At 39.6% G+C, this 25,571-nt stretch overlaps 1 protein-coding gene across 1 annotated transcript in view; it reads right to left on the bottom strand.

Annotated features, from left to right (window-relative positions):
- Positions 1-25,571, bottom strand: part of Ntng1 (netrin G1) — a 344,033-nt gene that overhangs the window by 127,777 nt on the left and 190,685 nt on the right. The window contains exon 2 of the mRNA XM_059266124.1: positions 23,036-23,676. Within this exon, the coding sequence (XP_059122107.1) occupies positions 23,036-23,676 (641 nt within the window). The remainder of the gene's footprint in view (positions 1-23,035; positions 23,677-25,571) is intronic.

Below are 25,571 nucleotides of genomic sequence, written 5' to 3' on the forward strand. Positions count from 1 at the left end.
TGCCATCATTTTCTGGCCTCTATATCTAGTGGCTGTTCTGTTCTCTGACCCCAGATAAGTTTATTAGGGTGCACATTTTGGGGAACATAATATCACCACAAAGAATATAAGCAATATTGCTAATGTTTGATCTCCCAGATTTTGTGGAAGCTTCACAGGTGACTAATTTGCTTATTCATCCCTCCTGCCCCAACTTAGTTGCATTTTGCATGTATTCTCTGTGTGTGGTCATTCTTGAGCATTTTCTATGTATTTTCAGTTCTATAAAGACATAACATCTTGAATAGACATCATTGTGACTCTGTCAGTCAATGGATAGACAGTTCCCTAAAGCACAGCAGATAAGAGAATACAATTTCACTTGCCATTTGTAAGTGTATTATTGGATTCTCTACTCTCTCTGTACACAGAGCATGCATGTGCCAGTACAGTAGTTTAAGATCACATTTCAGTCAGGTAAGGTGGTTCACATCTGTAATTGCAGTGACTTGGGTGGCTGAGACAGCAGCATCTCAAGTTCAAGGCTTTTCTGAACAACTTAAGGAGACTCTGTCCCAAAACAAAAAGCAAAAAGAGAGCGAGGGGTGGAGTGGGGAGTGGGAGTTCAGTGGTAGAGTGCTCATCAAGCAAGTGGGAGGCCCTGAATTTGTCCTCAGACTGAAAACAAACACACACACACACACACACACACACACACACACACACACACACACACATTTGATGTAGGAAAATAGTAATGAGTATTTTATAGAGAAAACCTCAAGGAATGCTTAGTATATTTCTTTACTGATTGACAATAGTTTCATTAAATATTTGCATATATGACTGATCAATATCCGCTAAAATTTAGCTTTCAATTTTTTTAAGAGTTGGTATTTTTGATAAAAATGATGTGTTATGCATTAAGTTGAGTTACATTTTCATGCAGGGGTCAAAATAAACTAAAATAAAAAGAAAGCCGGTAAGGAAAATCCTTGACTACATAGAGCTAAGCATTCCGAAGTAGCAGCCTGAGCATGGGGCTTCTGCTAGGGGTGTGTCTCTGCTGTGATAGTGTCTGATCAGTGGGAGGATTCTGTGAGTGCTAGGAAGCTAGAGGCTTGAGGAGAAATCCTGAAGAAGAGCAAGCATGGCATTTGAGGAACAGATAAGCTTCTGTGACGCAGCTAAGAAATCAGAGGGAAAATGCCATTGGACAAGGCCAGAAATGAGAGATAGGCCCAGTGCTAGATGCCAGAGGTCAATGCATGTTATCTCAGACACTGGGGGGCCACTGGACGGTGTTCAGCATGACCATGGTATGATTTAAGTTTCTGAAAGAGAACTCTGGCTGCATAGTAGAAAACTAATTTTAGTGAGATCTAAGCCCTGCTGACAATGATAACAACAGTATCCAGGTTTCGTTGTAAGCTTTCTATGCCCTGGACATATCACATTTCCCTAAATTTCTTAAAGTGAAGCAAAGTTTGTCCTTGTCACTGTGACAGAAACTGATATGCTTGAATTAAGTCATTCGATTATTGTCACTTGTTGCCATCAGCAGGAGCAATGAGAGTCATTCAAGGATGGTGAACAGAGGTGGAAGGAGAGAGGTCATTTGGATGGGAGGAGGCAGTGGTGGGGTACATGTGACAGAGGAGAGGCACATTAGTACACAGCCCTTGGTAATAAGAACATGGCCCTCCATAGAACCTGGGGAAATTGAGCTATTAATAAGACATTTAATAGGAGTCCCAGTTAAGGGATAGAAGATGTTGGGAAATCAGAGGGCCAGCATGACACAGCCACAGATGAACAGTCACAGATTTCAGCTGCATGCCATGCATGTGCCTGGCACCCCCTGAAGCCTTCTAAGCTAGGTATTAGCTCTCCCATATGAGAAATAAAGACATCTTTCCATGATACACAGATAGTATATGATGGAGAGACAGATGAAGGGCATGCTGTCTGATCACCAAGGTTCCTGGCAGAGATCCAGATGCCCTGGTGGGACCACTCTGCTCTCACTGCAGGTCTGTATCCCCTGTTTCCCCTTCCTTGTTCCTCTTCATCATCCTGTCTTCTGTCCCCATATCATGCGACAACCGCTCTTTCTGCTCTCCCTTTCTAGGTTCAGCCCCCCTCCCAAAAACAAAATTAATTTTTCCAGGATAAGAAAGAGATTATGTCTGGGGAGATAGGGACTTAAAATGAAACTGACTTTAAAAAATTATTTATTTTTATTTTTTGGTTTTTTGAGACAGGGTTTCTCTGTGTAGTTTCGGAGCCTGTCCTGGATCTCACTCTGTAGACCAGGCTGGCCTCGAACTAACAGAGATCCTCCTGACTATGCCTCCCGAGTGCTGGGATTAAAGGTATAGCACCACCACCACCTGGCTAAAAACTTATTTGAAAAAAAAATTATGACTATGTTTTGGTTCTTTATAAATGAACATACAATATATAATGCTAGCTATCATATAACAAAGTTAGTGATTTTTAAGCAATTTTGAGGGAATGTGTAAAAGTAAGGGGTGCTTTGCAATCAACCCCCAAATGCTATTCTAGTTCCATAAGCAGATCAGCTGCTTTTTAAACCTGCTACTGAACATTTATCTTGGATATAAATATTTCACTTGTTTTGACATATCTGAAGAGCCTTTTTTAACTCACCAAAGGGGGAAAATCTAAATATATATAAAACACATTTGTGAGACTACCTTGAAAGAAAAGTGTTTGAGATCCAGATCAGACTCCACAGCCGGTGCAGTCAGGATGTCAATCAGGGAAAGAGCCGCAGGCCATGTCTGGGCCACTGCCTGGGACATTTTTCCTGGGAAAACTCTCACTCGGCCTCCGGGCTTGCTCTCAAATGAATGGGTCTTTTCCTCCAGCTTACCTGGTGCCCAACTATCTTACAGAGTCACCTTCGTGCCCTGGCTAGCCCATTCTATCAAACTTTCTAGGTAAAAGGAGGGTTTCCTTAGAGGACTGAAGCGTCCAGTGTCCAGGAAGCAATCTTCCTCCAGGGCCACATTCTCCATGGAGAAAAAGTCTTTCTTCATCTCTGGCTGACTGTAGGTCCCTATTGCGCAGTCTCATGCATTTTTTTTTTCAAGACCTTGACAAATCAGGGTGGTGTTCCACCTGAGTCGGTCACACCAGCAGAGGCACTGGAGACTGCAGCCCCAGACAAGGCTTTGTGGTTTGTTATTGGTGTTACAACGGCACTTTCATAGGTATCGGGAGCATTATGAAGACCCGGGAGACCCATTTTCAGAAAACAGATCCGCAGCTTTCACAAGGCAGACTAGTGAACTTTGACCAGGCCCTATTCTGAGAAGACTCTACTCTCAGTCTTAATAACCAATACATAGTGAGGAATGAAAAGTTTCCTGAATGTTTTTAGAGTAAAAGAAACAATAGCGCAAATCCAAAGCAGGCAGTTCACTTTTCATGTGGGGTTTCGCTGGGGACCAAGGGCTCTCTAGGGCACCCTGAAGGTTGCATATAAAGCAGAGTGGATGACATTCAGGATAAGGACGTTATCAGTCCGCAGGAGGGTTTTCTAGAACAATAGATCGGGACTGATGGGCTGCACTCATGAATAATATGAAATACCACCTGATTCCCTGCCCCAGGGAAAGCAATGCCTTTTCCAAGAAGAAAGGCGAACAAGCACGCTTCCCTGAGATGCAGAAACTTCCGCACCACGGCAGCTCACAGCTGGCTATGGGACGTTGAGCACTCTGCCTTCTAGCACATTCTACAGACTTTGAAAGTCATCCTCTGGGTTCTTCAGAGTTGCACAAAGAACAATAAACACAAGCTGGTTATTCTGAGCATTTGCTAGTGAGTGGTTCCAGCCTATAGTCTGCTTCAAAAATATTTCCATTTTCATTTCCTTTCCATTTTCATAATGTATTGTGGTACCTAGCAATAGAGGCATAAAACATCCGGTACCATCCCGGATTTTCATACAACTCTCGAACATTAGGTTTTGGTTCTCAGGTAAACACAGGAGGCTAACATAACACATGTGGAGGGATTTTCCTGATGAGACTCATAACACAATGGCATCCCTATTCTCTCTTGGAATTATTGAGTCTTTTCCTTCTTAGAAAGACAGAGCCATTAAATATGTTTTTAAACAGCATTTTGAAACTACTCCAACAGTGTCAATGCTTGATTATGAGGAAAGTTTTTCCTGATAGTAAATAAAATACAACCTTTTTCATTTCTGCTAAAAAATGGTATTTTATCCACAGGTCAAACTTTCTCTTATGCTTTAAAGTGTTTCCTAGAAGGAGCCAAAAATCAAAAAAAAAAAATTATCCTTATCTTTAATCTGGGAATGTAGCTCAATGATTTTCTCAATATTAGTGTTTTCTCAATACCCATCAGTAAATATATATATATATATCTTGTTTTTTGTGTATTTACGGTGTATATATGTTTGTATTATGTCTAGTGTCTTTCTCAGCTGGTCTCCATGCTATTTTTTGGAACAAGGACTCTCACTGGACGTGGAGCTTCCCAGTTCTACTAGACTAACTGGCCCACAAGCCCCAGGGGTCCTCCTGTCTCTGTCCCTCCAGCACTGGGATTACAGGTACATACCACCACACCTAGATTTTACAAAATGCCTTCTGGGCAACTGAACTCTGGTCCTGATGCTTCCATGGCAGGCATTTCACCAACCAAGCTGAGTCCTCAGCACCTCCCTCTAGTTGTTCTTGTATTTGTCAACAAATAAATGCCTGCCTTTGTTCAACGATCCAGCTGGCACTCTGCAAAGCAGAGAAGTTTCAGAACAAAGATGAGAAAGTGTTTTGCAATTATGGAAACTGATTAATTCCAGAATTTGGGAGGCAGAGGCAGGTGGATCTCAGGGTTTGAGGCCAGCCTGTTCTACAGAGCTACTATCTGGACAGCCAGGGATACACAGAGAAACCCTGTCTCAGAAAACAAAAAACAAACAAAATAAAACAAAACAAAAAAAGCACAAATATTAAAGGGGAGGCTTGGCGTTCTCCTTTGTATCTCTTGTACTATCATTGGGCCTAAGACAATGGTCCAATCCTCAAAAAGGTAGCAGCCTGACGATTTTGCTGACAAGGAACTCATCAAATGGATTTGAAACAAAAATTAAGACACCAACAGATGGGATATGTTTAAACTCTCTCCTCTGGGGTTGTGTGTGTCACTAACTATCAGCAGAGTACACCAAAGAGGCCCCGCAAGATCCTTCCATGACAACAGTTGACCCCAATACACTTCCCTCTACAGAGAACTGAAGGTTGATGATACAGCTGGCTTTGGTTGGCTTTTCATACCTTTCTAGGTGGTCTGTCCTATTCTCAAAAAAAAAAAGAAGAAATTAAACCATAATTTTAGATCAAAGAAACTGTCCATTTACATTTTGATAAATACTTTGTGTAGATTCTAAGAATCAATTCTCCTCTTCCTTGTAATTAAGTGGGAAAATGAATTAGTGAATGTTTCCAAACATAAACATTAAAAGCAATAAATATGCCTCTATGGTAAAGTTTTACTTTTGGAGGGGAAGAAGTAACAAAATCTAAATTAAATTAAAGTGGTGTTACGGGAACCAGAGTGGCAATACAACTCAATAAAGGAATGTAATTAGACAATGTAAGTTTTTTTTTCCAAGCTGCAGTCTAAAACATGGGCTCTATCCCTGCTCAGGATCACTGTTAGAAGCCAATTCAACATTGGAGCGTCTCAAATTCACAGCTAGCATGCGCTGCCTTTTAGGTATTGCTTGTCTGATTATGCCGCTGGTCGGTCTCTCCATCTCCGAAAGGTTTTGTGTAACTTTCAAGTGAAGCAGCCCCGTTTGGAAACAGACAAGTGTTCCATTTTGAAATGGAGTCATCAAATACTTGCAGCCTTCAGGAGGCTCCTCTTTTCATGAGAACAAACAAAGGGAAATGTTTTTAGTACAAAACCCCCTTTTTAACAAATACAGAGCTTGTATTGCACTGCGGGGCTGCCCACCTCCACAAAGCCCTGGCTCCTTTTTGGTGGCCCTCAGAAGCAGCTTTTCATTGTATAATTCGTCCAGGGACAGAGCATCTGCAGGGCTAATGAGCTCTCCTGCAGCCTCCTCTCCCGCAGGCGAATCCCCAAAAGCACAGTCTTAAATCAGATACTATAAAAGCAAAGGAACAAAAAAAGCGGAGGGGGGGGGCAATGAGAAAGAAAAAAGCAAGGTCAAGAAAGCCAAGTTAGCGGTGCGCCAAGAATCATACCTGTGTCTGGCTTCGGAGAAGTTGTGTGAGTGAAGATTTTCATCCACATAGTTAATTTCTAAGCTTGTTCTTTCATGGCCAAGATTCTGTTTCATGATTGCATCATTTGAGTACACTTCCAATGGGGATTAATATAATAGATCATCGTGGCATCTTGCTCTTAAATATCTGGATAGCAACCTTGACCAAGAGCTGATTAGAAAGGGCAGGATTGAGGTTTGCTTCCTTTTGCAGCAAAGCAGAGCTTGACATTGGGAACCCGAAGGCTTTGATTCCTGTCCTATCACTAATATTCCCATGTTTTACAGTGTTACTGGTGAGTCCGATGGACATTATTAGGATGCTCTGTGACAGCATCTAATAAAGCATGTTGGGAGAGAAATCATTGCTCCCCTTTGCACTGATGATCTTTTGGAGAAATACAGTATTGTAGATTACAGGAGGTGGAGGTTGCAAACACTGATGATACCCATGGTAATTCATCATCAGCTAGCAGCAGCATGCCAGTGATCTACAGCTTTAAATGAGTAGCTTCCAGGAGGGACAGGGATGGAGGGCCTGTGTTATTCATAGTAGCAGAGATGCTTTGGAGACGACAGTTCGATTATTTATTGGTTGTTCTAAATTTCTGAGCACAATTTTAAGACATTGCAAGTGTCTGTGCCGTGTGATACATTGGTGAGGTATTCTGCCTTTAGAAGTAGCCTGTGGGGTTGCTTTAAACAGCACAGGCTGTGAGGAGTTGTTTTGGGATGCATTTGTAGAACTTGAAAGGCCAGGAGAGTATTAGTAATGTTGGGGTTAACAGAGGCAGCTCATTTTAGAAATTTGATATTTGAGTTTTTCAACATTATCCAAAGTAGGCTCGCCACATTCTTTTGAACAAACTCTCCAGCACAGAGCAGATGGTTCCTCTATTAACAGCCATTTGCATTTAACATATTGCAATGATTTATGTACCACATGCCACCGAGCAAAGCAAAAACATTCAGTAGCAACTAATTAGTTGAGTGTAAAGACACATATCTCAATGTGCAGAGCCCTCCTCTAACTATGTTTTACAGTTTTTATAGTTTAGCATTTTATTTGTGCAAAGTAGTTAAATCTGAACTGTGACATTCCTCTTATGATTATGGTAATGCCTCTGCAATTATGGTTCTATTAATGCTTCAGCCAACCTTGTTCCTTTATTCATCCAGGAAGCGAGCACTGGCATGTTAGCATTTTCCAGACACTGATAGGTCAGCCACGTTTAGTTTTCAATGGCCAGATTGCTTGTGAGTTATCCCCAAGCCCTCCCCAATGCTCATTTATAAGCAGTCTACTGCACCTGTAAAATGGGCTACCCTCTACACAATGTGGATCTGAAGTAAGACTGCTAATGAAAAAGTAATTTAAAAGAATGCCTTCTTTTAATTTGGTTTTTGAATGTCACATTTATCAATAGCATAATTCCTTTTTAATGTCATCAACTGTACACTCTAATGGACCCATATAATTGTACCTTGTCACCTGCTCAAACTCTGTTCCAGTTCTCTCATACCTCATGAATTCCCCTCTATTTTGGATGTGCTCCTCAAGCTAGTAACCTCTGAGTCTCCCTTGGACACTGGAATTTTGCTGCCTTTTACAAGCATCTTTCCTAAAGCCAAGGGAGAAACAACTAAGAACTGCCTTAGCTGTTGCATCCTATGAAAAAGCAGTCTCAGACTCTTTTTCTCTCTTAGAGGGATCCTGAGACATTTCCCCCTCTTTTGAAATGACCATCAGGGTCAATGCATATCATGATACTGTCACTGTGAGTCAAGGTGACAATGTAAGGACTGTAGAATGAACCAATGAATCTTTTATAAGTATGATTTTCATTCTCAAGAGCCATCCATGCAAAATGTCAAAGGAGCCCATCCATCATCCGTAAGGATAAATGCACGCCTGTGACCCAGAGGAAATGGGATATGTCTTAACTGCATTTACCCAGGACTCCAGGAGCCGTCTCACAAAAATGACTGATATTCTCTCTTTTTACCTGCAGTTTTTAATTTCATAAGAATTTCTATAAATTGAGTAATCTACAAAGTCAGTAGTGATTAACCTGAAGGTACATAAGATGGTATTAATGAAGATTCAATAGAATATGAATGATTATAGATTAGTATAGTTTTAAGCTCGACCCATCATGACAGAAAGGTGGAAATAGTGGTGAAAAACTAATCATCAGGTTGAGGTAAAGACAATGTGCTGTGAGATGAACGGAAGAAATAATATTAAAAACAAACCACAAAATGATGACAGTACATTCTGGCTGCATCCACGAGTGTTTCAGTAAAATAAAGTGTGTATTTATATAGTTCCATTTCACTTATATTAATAAGCTTTAACCCATCAACTTGGGAAGCCTTTGTCCATCTTACAGTTGAAGGGACTAAGACACTAAGATAAAACTTAAGTTCTATGATTTTCTACATTCTATCTAGCAGCGAGTGGAGGGTCTAGCTAGCAAAAAGTCACCCACTGCAGCCTTTTTGTTAGAACCAGAGCTGGTTAACAAATAAGGGACACTGTGTGATATTTTCTTACTTTACTATGTATAAAAAAACGTACCTGTGGCATGTAATTTCCCTTGGCATCTCAATTTAGAAGTAAAACAATACAGGAATCTTTGCCTTTGCTGTTGTTTGTAGGAAAAGGTAATAGAATAGTCAATATCAAGAACAGGAGGAAGCAGCCAAATTGAAAAGAAGCTTCTTGTTTAAAACGCATTGATTTTAAACAAAGATACAGCATGTAACCCTGAGAGAGATCCCTCTGCTTTTTCAGGATTCTTGTTTTCCACAAAGAACATTTATATTTAATGAAAACAGGATTAACTTTGTATTGAAAATTGAGCCTATTATTCAGTGTGATTAAATAGCATGTAGACTTGCCAATCCACACTTTACTCACTGCTTTCCTATATCTGAGACAACCATACCATGAGCTAAGTTTTTAGATATGCTTATATTAGGGAATGGGAACAAAAATGTATCTAAGTTTGTGTATTTATCTCACACAAAAATAAAACAATAGGTATTTTAATCTCTATATAATATATTTTTTTACTTATTAATCATGGTAATTTCATATAACTTCACTTCATTGTAGCGGTAGTTTACAGTGATAGCCTTGATGAGGATGAGAATATCAGCTTGTCTTTTGGCCAGCATCTCTCATCCCAGAGGTATGGATTGGCACCCCTCATTCTGTTCACTGTTGCCACAGAAACCTTATTATGAAACAGGCCATGTTGCTTTATAATTTTCTTGTTGAAGTATCTGTCAGTCCATGCAGATGGTAGCATCTTGAAGACAGGAATTGTGGCCATTCATCTTTCTCTGTAGGAAATGGCACATTGCCACAAACTAGCAAGAACAAAATATGCAAGTGCTTATATCTGTATTTTTTTTTCATTTACATTTAAAGAAAATTCATCAAAGGGACATAGGGAAGATGTTATGTAGCCAAAATGTTACTTTCCACATTACAGTTCTGGGATGAGATGCCATGGAGTCTGAATCCCAGCTAAAGGATACTTCTTTGTAATCCATCAACTGCTGTGTTCTCACATAATGTACAATATCATTTCAAGTAAACTAAATGTAATGGGTTACTTTTTTGCTTCTTAACCCAAGACCAAGCTATTCTCTTTTGTATGTATATGTGTTGTACATGCATGTATGTAGGTGTGTTTGAATGCATGTGAGTCCATATGTGTGTCAGTACATTTCACAAAAGGCCCAAAGTTGACTGCAAGTGCTCTCTTCAATCCATCTCTACATGATACACTAATACAGGGTCTCTCACTGAATCCTGTGGCTATTCATAGCTAGCTTGATGTTGGGACTCTGTCTCCTCCACCAGAGAACTGGATTACAGGCAGGCTACCATACTTACGTGCTTTTTATGTAGGTTCTGGGGATCCATACTGGACTTCCAGCTTGTGGAATAAGTGCTTTAGCCTCTGAGCCATCTCTCCTTTCTCTCAAAAAGTTATGAAGATAGAAAAAAATATCTATAATAGCTTTAATCAAATGGTTATTGCAACATCCCCATTCTTTTTATACTTACAGGACATTTTAGACTTCTCATCCTTTTTTTTTTTTTTTTGTGTGTGTGTGTGTGTGTGTGTGTGTGAGAGAGAGAGAGAGAGAGAGAGAGAGAGAGAGAGAGAGAGAGAGAGAGAGATTGATTCTATTACACATTTCAACATTTCAGGATTTTATATATTTTACATCTTCTTAGTGATGAGATAAAGAATCTGCTAATTAAATTGTTCTTTGATACCAGCTCTACACACAGTTTAGGAGGTTTGATACTGTGAGTCTTCCTGGGGTGCAGAAAAGCCCCATCTCAAAGTCTTTGACCTGGTGACTTCCCAAATCTCCAGTAACTGAAGAAATGGGCAGAACTCTGCAAACAAGAGTATCTGAGGAGCCCTGGTGGAGCTGGAGACTCATTCTGCAGCAAGACTTTACAGCTCATCCCCTCTGAAGACTGCAGTATACTGTTTTAGAGTCCTCCTGTATCTTTAAATTTTCCCAAAAAACATCTCTTCCTTCACCCCTCTCTCTGTCCCGCTTCCACTTCTCTCTTTGCTTCCCTCCCTTCCTTTCTCACACTTCTTTCATCCCAAAACACCTTTTCAGAAGAACAAAACATCACGAGTTTATTTTTGTAGTGTATTCTCTACTCCAAGTCCTATTCTTTCAGCTTATACTATTGGTGTGGTTACCAACATTTTAACTCTTTCCATGGGCTGACTTTCTACTCGGTTCATAATGACCTTTGAGACATGCAGATTTTTGATTTGAGAAAATTCAAAAGATTTTTTTCTTTACTCAACTATTTAGTGTCCTATCCAAGACATTTATGCTGGATTCAATGTTGTAAAATTTTGCTGTGTTTTCCTCTAAATGCTTATTAGTTTTAGGACTCACTTCTACATCTTCGGTTCATTTTAAGTTAATTTTGGTGTGTGGTGTAAGACTGAGGTATAACACCCTTCTCTTCCTCTTCTTCCTCCCCCCATTTCTTTTCCCTCCCCCTTTCTCCTTCTCTTCTTCATATTCTTGTCTCCCTATTTGTTAATGTATAGTTTTGGGGAAACCATTTGCTGAAATCTGCCCCATCCTCACCGGATAGTCTGGAAAGGACCAGAAACAAAAATGGTGTGTCATGGTATTCATTTACGCACTTGTTTTGACATTTACATTGATACCTGAGGTAATTAAATTATATTCCTTAAATTTGGACAGTGGATTGAGATCTGAAGTTCTAGATGTCTGGTGGAGTTGGATAAAATAGCATTACAAAAAATATGTTTTTCTCCTGTTCACTTGGTCATAGGTGTGAAATATGCAATGGTGGCCATAGGATGCCAAAAGGGCAGAATGCCAATATGCCTAATGACTATTCATGTGTCTTCTTGTCTTCTTGTAGAAGAATGTCCTAGAAAAAAATTCACTCAGGCCTTTAATACTTGTCTACTGAATTTCTAATATGTGTAGGTACATACTTAACAGTTCTAGGTACAGACCAACTAGTAGAGCATAAGTCCATTTTGGGCCTAAGATTCTAGTTACACAATAATATTATTCTAGGCCAATTCACTTGAGTATATTCTGCTTCAGTCTGAAAAGGGAGTTAGATGAAATTATTTCTGTGATTTCTTTCAGTTCTAAAATAAATGATTCTTGTGATGTTGTGACTCCCTGTTTGGCACACACACTGCCTATATAAATCCAGTACAGGAGTTCACCATGCTGGCTTTTCCTAACCTGCCAAATCTCTGACCTCTTAGACTCCCCCTCCCACCCTTTCTTGGCCCACCCTCCCCCCATCTGTTCCCTGTTCCCAGCAGCCCTGCAGGATCTATAATTATACATGGATGGCACCAATATGTTGGAACAGCGCTGCCTCCCTGGTATTCTGGTCGCCTCAAACAACTAGAAGCAAACAGGACAGCAACATGTTTCCGAGACAAGGTGAGACCCTAGCTTTGCCTCCCTGGGCTCAAATGTGTGTGTTTAACTAAAATAAGCTTGTGCGTTCAATAATATCACCCAAATCAAATGGAAGTGTGTATTAATTACTAGTTAATCTCAATTTCCTTTAAAGACACAATTTTAACTTACTGCAGTAGAGTGTGAGGAGCTCACTTCTAGAGAGATCAAAAGCCTTTAGCATCTCTATTTATCTCAGAATGCACCAGATTGCACCACTTGATAGTTCATATTTTACAACTATGATGAGGCTCCCATCATAATTTCTCTAGCCTAAACCAAAACAGCAAAAACAAAAAGTCCTTCGTATCTACTTCAATTTGGTACTTAATTTCTTATGATTTTTAAAAGATATCTGGTACTTTGCAATGTAAAAATAAAATGCAGCAAAAATTGATGAAGTCCATATCAAAGCTAGCCTTTCATTTAATGTAGTGACACTGTAGATAGGATGATAGTTAAAATTAGTTTGTGCTGAAAAAAAAAATCAATCTGTTTTTAACACTATTTAAACACAGACAAGTGCATATGCACATACACATATGTATACATACACATGCACAAACAGTCTATAGATGTTTTCTTTTATCACAATAAAAGTCCAATGATCTAGTTTTTGAAGGAACTGTGCTACCCAACATGATTTCTGTAAATACTAGTTCTTTGGGTATATTAGTACACACATATATGCGCACATACACAAGGAGATGTGCACATGCACACACACACACACACACAAGAGAGAGAGAGAGAGAGAGAGAGAGAGAGAGAGAGAGAGAGAGAGAGAGAGAGAGAGAGAAATCAGCTATGTATGTTTTGAAGGCTTAGGTTTAGATAAAATGGTAATGTTTACTGTGGTAATATACTCAACATTATGATTTTCATTTAAAGAGATAAGAGTGAGGATTTTCAAATGTATTGAGAATTAGGGTATTTGTAGACTAATTCTTTGGAAGATAGGAAGATAGTCTCATTTTTAGAAGGGAGACACTGCTTCTGTTTCTTTTGACTGAACCCGCATTCTCCAGGAGTTATGAGTACAAGACCTACTTCTACTTTTGACTCATAACCAATGCTTCATTGACATAAACAATTATTTTGAAAACTCAATAGTTTATATCATTTACTCTCTTTGTATTTCCAGCTCAATGCCTATTTTTCTAGGTACAACCACAGTATCATAAAGGACCATCAGCGCACCTATCTCAATTTTAATGCTTTGGGTCAGGATCTTTGGGTCAATATGATTTTTTGAGGTTATCATACCATATATTTTAAGACTGTCTCTCTATATAACAACCATTTTCCAAATTAGAAACAAATTCATCAAAAGCCAACAAAACAATTTCTAAGTCATTCCCTCTTTGCCACTTACTGTTAACTTCATTTGGATGAAGTTTCCCTATCTATAAAATGAAGGCAGAAACCAGCAACAACAAGGTTGTCTGCACTGGGGTAACTCCTGATTAAATTAACATATTTAGTTCTAAGAGCGACTTGGTGACTTAACATATATCAACCCCCACAATCAAATTGCAGCAATAAATTTCTATTCTTCCATTTACAGGCTAATGGGAAAGTTCTTCTTGTAGCTAGAGTTTTCCTGCCTGGCCCACAGTCAGGACAAATCTCTGTCACCCGCCAGTCCCACAGCCGCTCAGACCCAACCAAGTAAACACAGAGACTTATATTGGTTACAAACTGTATGGCCGTGGCAAGCTTCTTGCTAACTGTCCTTATAGCTTAAATTAATCCATTTCCATAAATCTATACCTTGCCACATGGCTCGTGGCTTACCGGCATCTTCACATGCTTCTTGTCATGGTGGCAGCTGGCAGTTTCTCCCTCCGCCTTCCTGTTTTCTCTGTTCTCCTCTCTGTTAGTCCTGCCTATACTTCCTGCCTGGCCACTGGACAATCAGTGTTTTATTTATTGACCAATCAGAGCAATTTGACATACAGACCATCCCACAGCATCTTCTTACTGAGGCATTGCATATAGATCTACAAAACTATAATAGTAAATATTAGATCATGACCAACATTTCTAAATGCATCTGGAAATGCTTCTAATCTCCTTCACCCTACCTCTCTCTTTCTGGAAGACTGTTGGGGAAAATGACCACACTAAATTAGGAAATTGGGTATAGAATATGGCTCTACATATTAGATGGAGTTCTAAGTCCATCCCCAGCTGTTGGTTAGCCCTGCCCATGTGGCTGTATTATTTTATACAAATGCTAAGTTAAGTAAGATGGGAAATTTTTTTGTTTGTTTGCTTGTTTTTTTTTTTTGTTTGTTTGTTTTGTTTTTTGAGACAGGGTTTCTCTGTGTAGCTTTGCACCTTTCCTGGAACTCAATCTGTAGCCCAGACTGGCCTCGAACTCACAGAGATCCACTTGCCTCTGCCTCCCGAGTGCTGGGATTAAAGACATGTGCCACCACTGTGTGGGAGACCATTTTTGGTTCCTAGTGGCTTTACTCAGCAGGTCTGCATAGAAAGGATGATTGGACCACGGGCCTGAGTGCAGGTGTCTGAGATGGTCTGCACTTGGCTGTGCTGGGGGGAGGTCTTTTGCTCCACCCCTGGGCGTTTCTATAAATACCCTGAGGCAGAGACAGTCGGGGCCTCTATTCCCAGAGTTTATAGTTTAAATGAAGGCATTATTAAATGCATCCTCTGCTTTTAATGTCAGAAAACTCAAAGAAAAATGACATACTTATGAATAGATTCTCTTTATAATTCAAAATTTTCAAAGATTTAAAAAATATGTTTGAAATCAGAATGGCCACCAGTTGTCTTCCAAAGTGAGTGTGTGTAACCAACTTTATCCCCACTGCCTAAGTAATAGCCAGAATCAGTGCTGCTTTTTATTTTTAATTTGTTGTCATCAAATCTTTACTTTGAATATTCTTAGTTATGGGACTTCATTCTTCTTTTAAAACAAGAGCAATGAAATTTTTGATAATGGAATAGTTAGAAATCCATTTAACTTGAAAAAAGAGACTTGTATGAGAGGGTCACTTAATATAAATTTATGAAATTGCATGTTGCACAATGGGCAGTGCATTTAGTCTATGATCTTTTAGAAGGCAGAATGAGTAACTGATATACAATTTCAAAAGGAAAACCAGAGGTCCTCATGTGAAGGATGAGCTATCTTTGAAAAAGGCTAGCATGACTCACCATTTCCAAGTTCCTCCATTAATATCAGTTACCTGTTGTATTTTTTGATGATTTATTTTAATGAAATGCAGTCGGAGGTATTCAAATTTTCAGAGATATATGGGAGAAAATATTCAGAAAATTCATTTCTTCTCTCAGAAAATAGCACAGTATCACCATAACTGGACTTTGACAGTAAAGTTCCTATATCTAATACGGTAAAGTAATTTAGCTCAGTCACAACTTTAAAGTTGATGAAAGTAAAGTTAAGAAGTTAGAGAGCAAATAAGCAGAGAACAGACAGACCGTATGGTGAAAGAGTAAGCAGAAAAACTCAAGGAGCCCATGACTCCAGAACGCACCGTGAATGGCAGAGATCTAAGAGGTAGTGCTTTGTTTTGCTGTTTACAGGGAGATCCTTCAGGGTTGTCTCCTATGTCTATCAAGCTCCATTCAGGCTACCGTGGCTGCAAAGACTTGGACTACAGACCACTCCAGTCAGGAGGATGACTTTGACTCTTGATGATGTGAGTGATGTCAGATAAAAGAAATCATGAAACATCACTGGCCCTCTTTTTTCTCACCTGTAAAACAATTTAAATCTACCTGTCTAGCAAGCCCCTTGTGAGAATCAATGGAAGTAAAATAGTCAACAAGAATCTTAGAAGCTGCAGGTTACACAAAAGCTAAAGGTCATTACTCCTGTATTGATGAGGACGAGCACGTTTGCCTCTAGCTTGATTTTTCTCAAATTATTTCTCAATTTCCTTATATTTCCCAGTATTCTATGGGGTTCAGGAATAATTTATAAACAAACTTTTTTTCATAAATAGATGTGTCCTTTGCCCAAGTTTTACCCACTCCACATAGTGTGAGAATTAATAATTCAAACCTCTTTGAAATAGTAGAGTGCCCACTTAAGTGTCTGAACTGAAATCTCACCATGGATTCCTGCTATTAGACAAGGAATGGTACAACATAAATACCTAGCTAAGCCACTAATTGCTTAAAACCCTGCTTCAGTATTTATTCCCTATGTTAAAGCCACCATCCACCAGCCTTGCCATCCCTTCAACGGACTAAGGAATCTCTTCTCAGTCCTTGCTCAGGCTGTAATTGGTTCTCAGGCCCTGTTGCCTCTACGAGAGAATCTCAAACCATCACCTTGTGCTGGCTTCCGAGGATTTGAAGAGCTTTTTTGACTTTCAACTTGAGCACCGTGTCTGGGAGTCATAATTGCTCCTAAGTTAAGAAATGTTACAGCTTTTAGTATTCACACAATGGAATATTTTTTACTACTGTCTTAAAATGTTTCTCCTCGGTAGTCAACTCACATGTGAAAATTTATAAATTTAGATGGATTATAACATGAGCAACTGCAAAAGGAAGATGTAGAAATCCTTTAGCACTTCTTAAAGATGATGACGGTCCATTGGGAGAAGATGGGAGAGAATCTCTCAGGATTCTACACTTCCTTTCTTATTTGGAATTCCTTAAAAAGCCCTGCTGTTTTGTGCATGATTCGTCTGCCCAGAATTCCAGTTTGTCCTGGCTGCCTGGCACACTACATCACACATTTCAAGATACCATACAAATGTTAGATCTTATCAAACTTTTTACTAGTCTTCTCTCATTAAATTAATAGTTCTTTTATCTCCTAAGAATTCATGCAGTGCTATGGATTAGATATGGTTCGAATGTGTCTCCTGGGACTTCATGTACTGAACTTTAATCCACTGTACAGTATTAAGAGGATAGAAATAACTTAATGATGGCTTTTAGAGATGAGGCTTTGGAAGTGGTTAGGATTAGATAAGGGGATCAGAAAGAATGCCCTCAATTGAATACCAGTGGCTTTACAGAATAGCAAGACCAGAAGAAACGCACTCCCTGTGTTTCATGCCATTCAACGTCCTAGGCTGCCTTGGGACCATGCCCACAAGAAGGAAGTCATCATATGCAGCTCCATAAACTCCCATAATTGAAATATAAGTAAGCCTGTCTTCTTCCAAAGTTACCCACTTTCAAATTTGTTATAATAATGAAAAACATAAAAAGCACATAATAAGAGCACTCAGTCCATATTGCCTATGCCCTTCCAGGTTCTGAGCTCTTTGAAGGCAGGGACTATGCCTTGTGCACTGCCATGTGTCTACTGCTAAACCCAGCATCTGCCCCATGATGGAAGATCGATGTGAATTGATAACAGAGTAAAAGGAAGAGACTAAAAGAGCAGAATTTGCTAAGCAGTTGCAAAGCCCAACTTCAGTAATTAGGACTGACTGAGGAGGAGAAGACAAAGATGCACACGCTTGTGTGTTGCAGTACGCTTCCTACATGAAACGTGAAACATAAATTAGCAAGTTTATCCTAGTTGTGGCTAAGAATAACTGTTAGAGAACCCACACAAAAACTGACACAACTTTTGTAGCTGGCAAATCAATTTCGCATGATACTATGTTTTCCAAATATTTTTAAAATTCAAAATTGTCTGTATACTTTAAAAGTTTCACAAATGCTCTTGTTTAAATGGGTGTTTTGGCTGCAAGTGTGTCTGTGCACCATGTGTGTGCCTGGTGCCCATAGAGGTCAGAAGAGGGGACTTCAAGGGATCCCCTTGAAGTGGAATTATAGACAGTTGTGAGCTGTCTTGTAGGTGCTAGGAATCAAACCTTATGTCCTCTGGAGAAGCAGCCAGTGCTCTTACCTGCTGAGCCATCTCTCCAGCTCCCTTCACAAATGCTCTTGCTTACTCAAGGTTACATATTTTGGTACTAACTTCTTCACCTTGTCCTAGTTACAGAAAAACTCAAGGTGGTGACGTTTGAACAGTCAGGGTTTGTGGCTGTTAAGTTTGACTCCTGAAAGTGAGAATGTAGGGAGTCTTTCTCACTCTATCACCCTGGTGAAGTAGCTTTGTCATTGGCTTCTTAGGCCCTGCATTCTGGAAAAGGAGACTGAGTGGGGCAGTTAAGAACGCTCAGAAAAGTGTGCTGAAGTAGAGCTTCTGTGCTAATGTCCTCAGACTCTTTTCTTAGGGGAAATCAATGAAATGAGGAAAGACAAATATGTAAATAAACAAATTTCAGTTGACTTCCGTAATTAGGGCCCGGTTATATTTCAAAACCCCCAAGGGTGTCTAAAATGAAAGAGAGCACTGAGTCCCATACATACTATGTTTGTCTCTTATGTGTACATACCTATAAAGTTTAAGTTAGAAATATGTCACACAGTGTTTAACAATTACAATCCATAGTAAATATAATTATAACCATATTCTATAACAAAATCCAATTAGACTTATTAATTACTTATTTCTGGAATTTTCTATCTAACATCTTTGCACTTGAATCAAAGAAAACCTCAGAAAGCTAGGCTATGGATAAGCTAAACTGTAGACTATTTGTTATTTTGACAGCCAGCCTTTGAAGGAAGCAGTGTAGACACTGAATGGGATGCGAAATGAATAAATACCCCTGAAAAGGTATGAATTGCCTTTAAGAATGTATTGTAAAAGACAAGCAATTGAGATGTTGATCAGATTTGAATATTTCTTTCCATTCTACCTTCCTGCTTATGTTGTTAGAGGAGAAATTCTATTATCTAATGTCCAAAGCCGGTAGTTTGATACATTGCTGATAATACATCTCAAAAACAAATGGGCTTATTACCAAATGCTCATTTATCTTTTAGAGTTAAAAAACTATTATAATAAATCACACTACTTCCTCGGTCTTACCTCAAAGAAACGAAAAGGAATGTTGAGTTTATAGTCTGATAAAACCTGTGCATCTGACAAGTATTCAGGTTTTCATTAACTTAATTGTGGAAAGAAAGCTTAGAAGGAAACATGGTACTTGAAAATCTAAACCTCCCACTGTGTAACTAAGGAACCTTTTGGACATTATATATTTAATGACTTTTGGATTTAACCCCCTGTCTCTGTGAAAAAAAAAATGTTCCGAACAAACATGTACTCTTCATTTCTCCTCTCACCTTTCATCTGGGTACGTTCTATTTATGCACTAGACGAACTTTTGGCCATTAGAACCATCTTGCTTCAGCAGTTAATTAACACAAGTACCATAATTTAATACAGTTAATGCTACTTGATGCCCTTTAATGTACCTTCCATTAGTGATATTATTGTAGTATTACCCTGTAAATTAAAATGAGATCAAGACTAAGAGAGTGGCTCTTTAATTAAGGTACTGGCACATGGCACTTCTCTATTATTCACTGGAGAAAATCACCCTGATTTACTGAAGCAGGACAGCCATAAGTCAGAATTAGTCCATGAAGATTATTAGGTTTATTGAACAATGTAAGTGCTATGGAGTTACTGAGATTGCCAACAGCATAGCTTCCTCTTTTTCCTCCATTATCTTGATAAATACTCAAGAGGAAAATGAAAGCAAAATAAGCATGTAGCAAAAGAGAAATACATTTTATGATAATATTAGAATTTTTGTCACCAGCTCAGTAGATACTGGATATATCCCGTGGTAAAAAGGTCCTAAACCAGTGGTTCTCAACTTCCCTAATGCGCAACGCTTTACTATAGTTCCTCATGATGTGGTGCCCCCCCCATTGCCATAACATTATTTTGTTGCTACTTCATAACTGTAATTTTGCTGCTGTTATGAATTATAATGTAAAAATCTGATATCCAGGATATCTGATATGTGAAATCCTATGTGGATCACAAGCCACAAGTTGAGAACCACTGTCCTAAATGATCCATTAATCTAATGACAGTCAAAGTGTTGCTTGTACGCTAAATAAACTAGCCATTATAAAATCTACGCATGTATATTTATATTATATCTTCAACTATTTCCATTCCATAGTTTAATATTTCAAGATGGAAAAATATATTTTCTGTGGACTGTGTTGTAAATATTTATATCTGGTCTCCATATAAAATTTATATAACAATTCACATAAATTCCTACATTTTTGCTTGGATGGTATTGAAAGTGACAAACAGAAAAATGTCATTGTTATTCCTGGAAAAAGACCTGTACAGGCATATAAGATTGTGTGATTGTGCAACCATGGGATGGAAAGTCAAGATGCAGGAAGCAATGCCCTTGCTTACAGTTTGGAAAATTTAGAACTTCCCCATAGAGACCATCAACTAATAGACAATCTAGTCTTTCTCTAGATGATTTGTTGTTTCAAGGAAAGACAGCCAAGGGCATGAATCCTGAAATTTTCAATGGTAAAATAATCAGTTTCTAGGCTGAAAGGCCTAATGAACCACCGTTGCTCAGTTTTCCAGTTAGTGACTCCATCATGAGCAAATATTCCTTACATAACTTGAAAGCTGGAGACATGCCGGAGCCATCAGGACCTTGCTTCTTTAGTCCCTCCCCCAGGACTAAAAATACTCCAGCCATCTGGTGCCTAGTGCAGTACGTGCCAGCATCGGTTTGCCCCGAAGGATTTGGACAGAGTGTGGAGGTGACGGAGCAGCACCGTATGGACCTGCCTCACCTCCACTGGCCCTTTCTCTTGTGCCCAGGTGCTTCTCACCAGCTTTCAGCTAACTGGTGAACAGGAATGACAGTGGAGGTGAGACTCGGGGGCCTGATAAAACCTGGGTCCTGCTAACTCCTCAAGCCAGTGAAAAGCAGCTGGAGGTCATGGCCAAGGTGAGACTTAAGAGAAAGGTGAGAAGTCTGGAGGGATTCAATGTTCTTGGCATGCCATCCTTAAGAGGTGGCCTGTCTAACTCCAGTGGAGCATGCATAAAGCTGTCCTTAGTTTGAAAATGTGTTTTAAACTTTCTTTCAAAGAATCACAGGAAGGAGAAATGAATTTCCAATAGCAAAAATAAGCTCCTGCTGTGGTTATTTCATAACTGAAAAACTCCAAAAGGTTGCCTTCCTGACAGAGCCAAATCCTAGTGTTTGGGGTAGTGGTCTACAAAAACTCAATATCAGATTAAGGAGTCCTCAGACTGCCAGAAACTGACCTACCTGAATTTAACATTGCAAAATCACACAAATCTCAAGCTCTTAATTTAAAGCTTTATTCTTTCAGCCATATTGAATATTTGTCATTTGATGTCGGTATGCTGTCATTAAAAATATCAAATATTTTCATATCGTATATGCACTTGAGATTGGAAAAGATGGCATTTTAAACTGATAGTCTTTTACTAAGATGTTCCTGAACATAATGGGGCATTTTGGTACAACACATATTCAAGTCTGATAAGACAACTTCCCATTGCCCATTCATAGACTCCTGCTAATCCATACACTCTTCTTTAAAAACAAGTGGTCCCAAGCTCAGTGTGAGTATCGACACACTAGGATACAAATCTCTAAAATACTAATTTGTTTTCAAGATGTTGCCATCATCTGTCACTAAGACCGTGGTTAAACGCGGACAATAAGGTCTGTAGCTAAAGATTCTTCACTGGTCATGAGGAACACAGGAATAAGCAGAGGAGATGGCCACAGACTCAGGTCCTCTCTCCGTTGTTAGCATCCTGAAACCTTAGATGCCATGTTCAACAGGAAAGCTTACCACCCTTTCTTTATCCTCACTGTGATCCGCATCTTAACAGCAGCAAACACTTATTTCCTCACATGTGGCAGGCAACTTTCTAAAGGATCAGAGTTCCAGCACCTCCAGTTTCTGAGGACTGAGCAGACCCAAAAGAATCTGAAAGCCTGTCAATGGAATGAACCCCTGATTTTTCTGTTTAAATTTATGTTTACCTAGACCAATATGCCAGATGTACCATTTACATGCTTATCCTCATATATTTTTGCATTTTAAGAATGAGTATCTCTTTGCTTATATTTCCTTTTTTTTCTGCCCACTATCTCATGCTTCCACTCCCATCATGTCTTGCTGAATGAAAATCTCTTATGCTGGTGGTTTTTGTTCTCATTGGAGTTTTTCATTCAAACATCTTCACAATTCTTGATAACTCAATTGTAGTTCTGGTATACTATTAAAACAAGGTATCCCTGATTAGAAACCACCGATGTTACAACTCTTATCCCTCTGTCCTTGACCTACAAAGTGAAGGGTTCCTCAGCCCATATTTTACGTGTGAAATGTTGTTTTAATACAAAAGTGTCCAAGACTTTTTTTTTTAAAAAAAAGGAAGTTTAGCACTCTTACAGAAACACATCTTATTTCTCAGATGTTTTTGATTCTCACAATGTAAGGGATCATTGCATGGTGACTCTTGCTTGCATTGGGAAATGCAAGACATAATCTTGTGTGTCTCCCACCCCCACCTCCACCCCCTAGCAAAGCAACCAGCTTCACCGTCTTGATGACTTTAGCCTCACCTCACCAGGGAGTTCCTGTGCTTCAGGCAAGATACTTACCTTTTCTTTTGTTTAAATTCTAAAGATGCCTGAAGACTGACAGAGAGTGTGGGTTTACAAATCATTGCTGGACCAAAAGGTCTCAAACACCTGTAGAACCTGCTTGCATGTTTGTGCTCCTCAGAAAGTAACAAAATAAAAATTGACCATTGTCACCAGCTGTGGGTATATTTTTTTGGACACAGTTATTTCCATTCAAGACGGACAGGGGTTCTCTTACCTTCCTCGCACCTTTATGTCTGAGATAGCATAAAAGTAACGTGCCAAATGGAGCTCATCTACAAATATTTCCCCAACGGCAGGTCTCAATAGCCTGATCCTCAGGTCCGTGACTGTGAAGAAATCTCTGAGTTTCTTGGTTGTATCCAGCTGTCCATAGAGGGAAGCCATGTTTCGTAGTCGAGGCCCAGCAAAAAACGCAAACCTGTCTTTGATCTCGAAGTGAATTATTTTGCTATTTGTGGAGTACCCGGTGGAGTACTCTTCTGTGCAAATGATCTCTAAGACCGAGTGCTGGGATAAATCCTTCACCGATTTCGGGTCCATGTGAAAAGCGTCGAGGCAGTCTGTGGCATAATACTGATAGGGTTGCCATGTTCGTCCGTAATCGAGAGATTTCTCCAGGATCATTTGGTCTGGTCGCCCCGATTCAAAGGTAATAACTATGTTGTCTGTGAGCTCAATGGTTTTGCTCCAAGACAGAGTGATGTTAACCTGGAGAGGTTTAGGGTACTCCTTCCAAGTAGCAGACTGCCAAAATGTGGAGGGATGTCTTCCTTCGAAATCAAACATCAGCTCGGGAGGGTGTGCCAGTTCAGGAGTGCTTGCATCACACTCATTATTACACATGTAAGGGTTGCCCTAGGGAAGAGGAATAGAGGAGGGCTCATTAAAACGTTGGCTCAACAGTCTTACCTTATTGCTGGTTGTTAACAAGTTAAAACAGAAAACAGCAACAATACCAAAATCACTAAACGTTTCACTTTTCCCAACTGGATTCTCTATAACAGCCTTTAAAAAAAAAAAATTACTACAGGGAGCTGTAAAGATGACTCGGCAATTGGGAACATGGACTGCTCTTCCAGAAGACCCAGGCTCAATTCCTCCACACCTACATGGCAGCTCACAACTGTCTGTAACTCTAGTTCTAGGGCATCAGATGCTCTCTTCTGACCTCCATGGGCACCAGGCATGCAAATGGTCACAGACATACAAAACACTTGGACATATAACATAAAAAAATAAGTTTGTAAAATCGATCTAGTAGTTTTCTTGTCTTTCCATGGGCTTCCAAGTATAAGAAAAGTTTGTTTATCTGTGTGTATTAGACCCATAATATGATCCCAGTGGCACAAAGACTTGGAACTGCCTAATAGCCCAATCCTTCTACTTCCTTCTAGAACGGTCTTGCAGCAAAGCAAGAAAGGCAGGGGGAATCCCTCCCTCACTTGACATTTCTTAGAACATGGTTCCTTTTCATTATGATTTTTTTGAAATTAAAATATGATTATATGATTTCTATCTTTCCATTTGCTTCCTCCAAATCCTCCCATGCATGCACCCTTGTTCTCCCAAATTTACAGCTTAAGAAAAAAAAGCCAGCTCTGTGTGTGTGCGTGTGTGCGTGTGTGCGTGTGTGCGTGTGTGTGTGTGTGTGTGTGTTTGTTCCTAAATCTATAAATATAATCTGCTCAGTACATATAATGTTACTTGTATGTGTGTTTTCAGGGCTGATCACTTGGTACTGGATAATCTGTGGTGTGCTCTTCCCTGGGGAGACTATTTCTCCCACTCTCAGGATTCCTTAGTTGCCTGGAGTTCTTTGTCTAAGGTTGAGGTTTCCTGAAACTCCCCCTTCCACTGAGCATGTCTACTGATGTCATCCTTATTCAAGTCTTATTTAGGGATGGTTCTTTAACAATTCACTTTTCAAGCAGGGCTTTAGAATTAGCCATGAATGATAGACGCTAACCCTTGTCCTCTATAGCTAAGGATGTCCTCATTAGCATTCAGCTTTCTCTTGGCTTTGCCCCCAGTCCATCATACTTAACTGGGTCCCTGCTCCATAAAATCTGGTTTAAAAACGTTTACTTTATTCACCACAAATCATTAAAATGTGGTACACTGCAGGCTCTGGGGCTTGGTCCAAACATCTGGCATCCTAATAGCCAGATATGAGATGAGTGCTCAGGAATGTCTTGGGCTGAGGATGTATTCCATGTAATGGAACACAGAAGCCCACTATAGTCATGCCTCAGTATCCTTGAGGTATTGGTTCCAGGTCCCCCATGGATACCCAAATCTGCCTAAATTTAAATGGCATAACATTTGCATATACCCTCCACACACTTCAAATCATCTGGAGATGATTTAAATGTAAATGTTATGTAAATAGTTACTATACTGCATTCTTTTGGGAACATGGACAAGGAATAATAATCTGTACGTTTGCAGTGCAGATGCAACCATCCTGGACTTGTCTACACAGCACCTGAATGCCATCAAATGAGGAGCATTGAAAGCAGAATGAGAACCTGCGGGTGGCAGGAGGCTGCAGCATTGTACCTGCATTCCACTTATTCTAATGAATTGAACACTGTGCTCTACATGTGGCAGAGTCATGTTTTGCCACTGGCAACTTTCTGCCTCCCCCTCCCCGCCATATCTTCACTCCATGGTTGGTTGACTGCAGATGTGGAGTCTTCAAATTGTGGAGGACCAGCTCCGGGCAACGAAGAAGGCGCTGTACACCAAAC

This window comes from Peromyscus eremicus, chromosome 6 (assembly GCF_949786415.1).
Source record: "Peromyscus eremicus chromosome 6, PerEre_H2_v1, whole genome shotgun sequence".
NCBI classification, from domain to species: Eukaryota; Metazoa; Chordata; class Mammalia; order Rodentia; family Cricetidae; genus Peromyscus; species Peromyscus eremicus.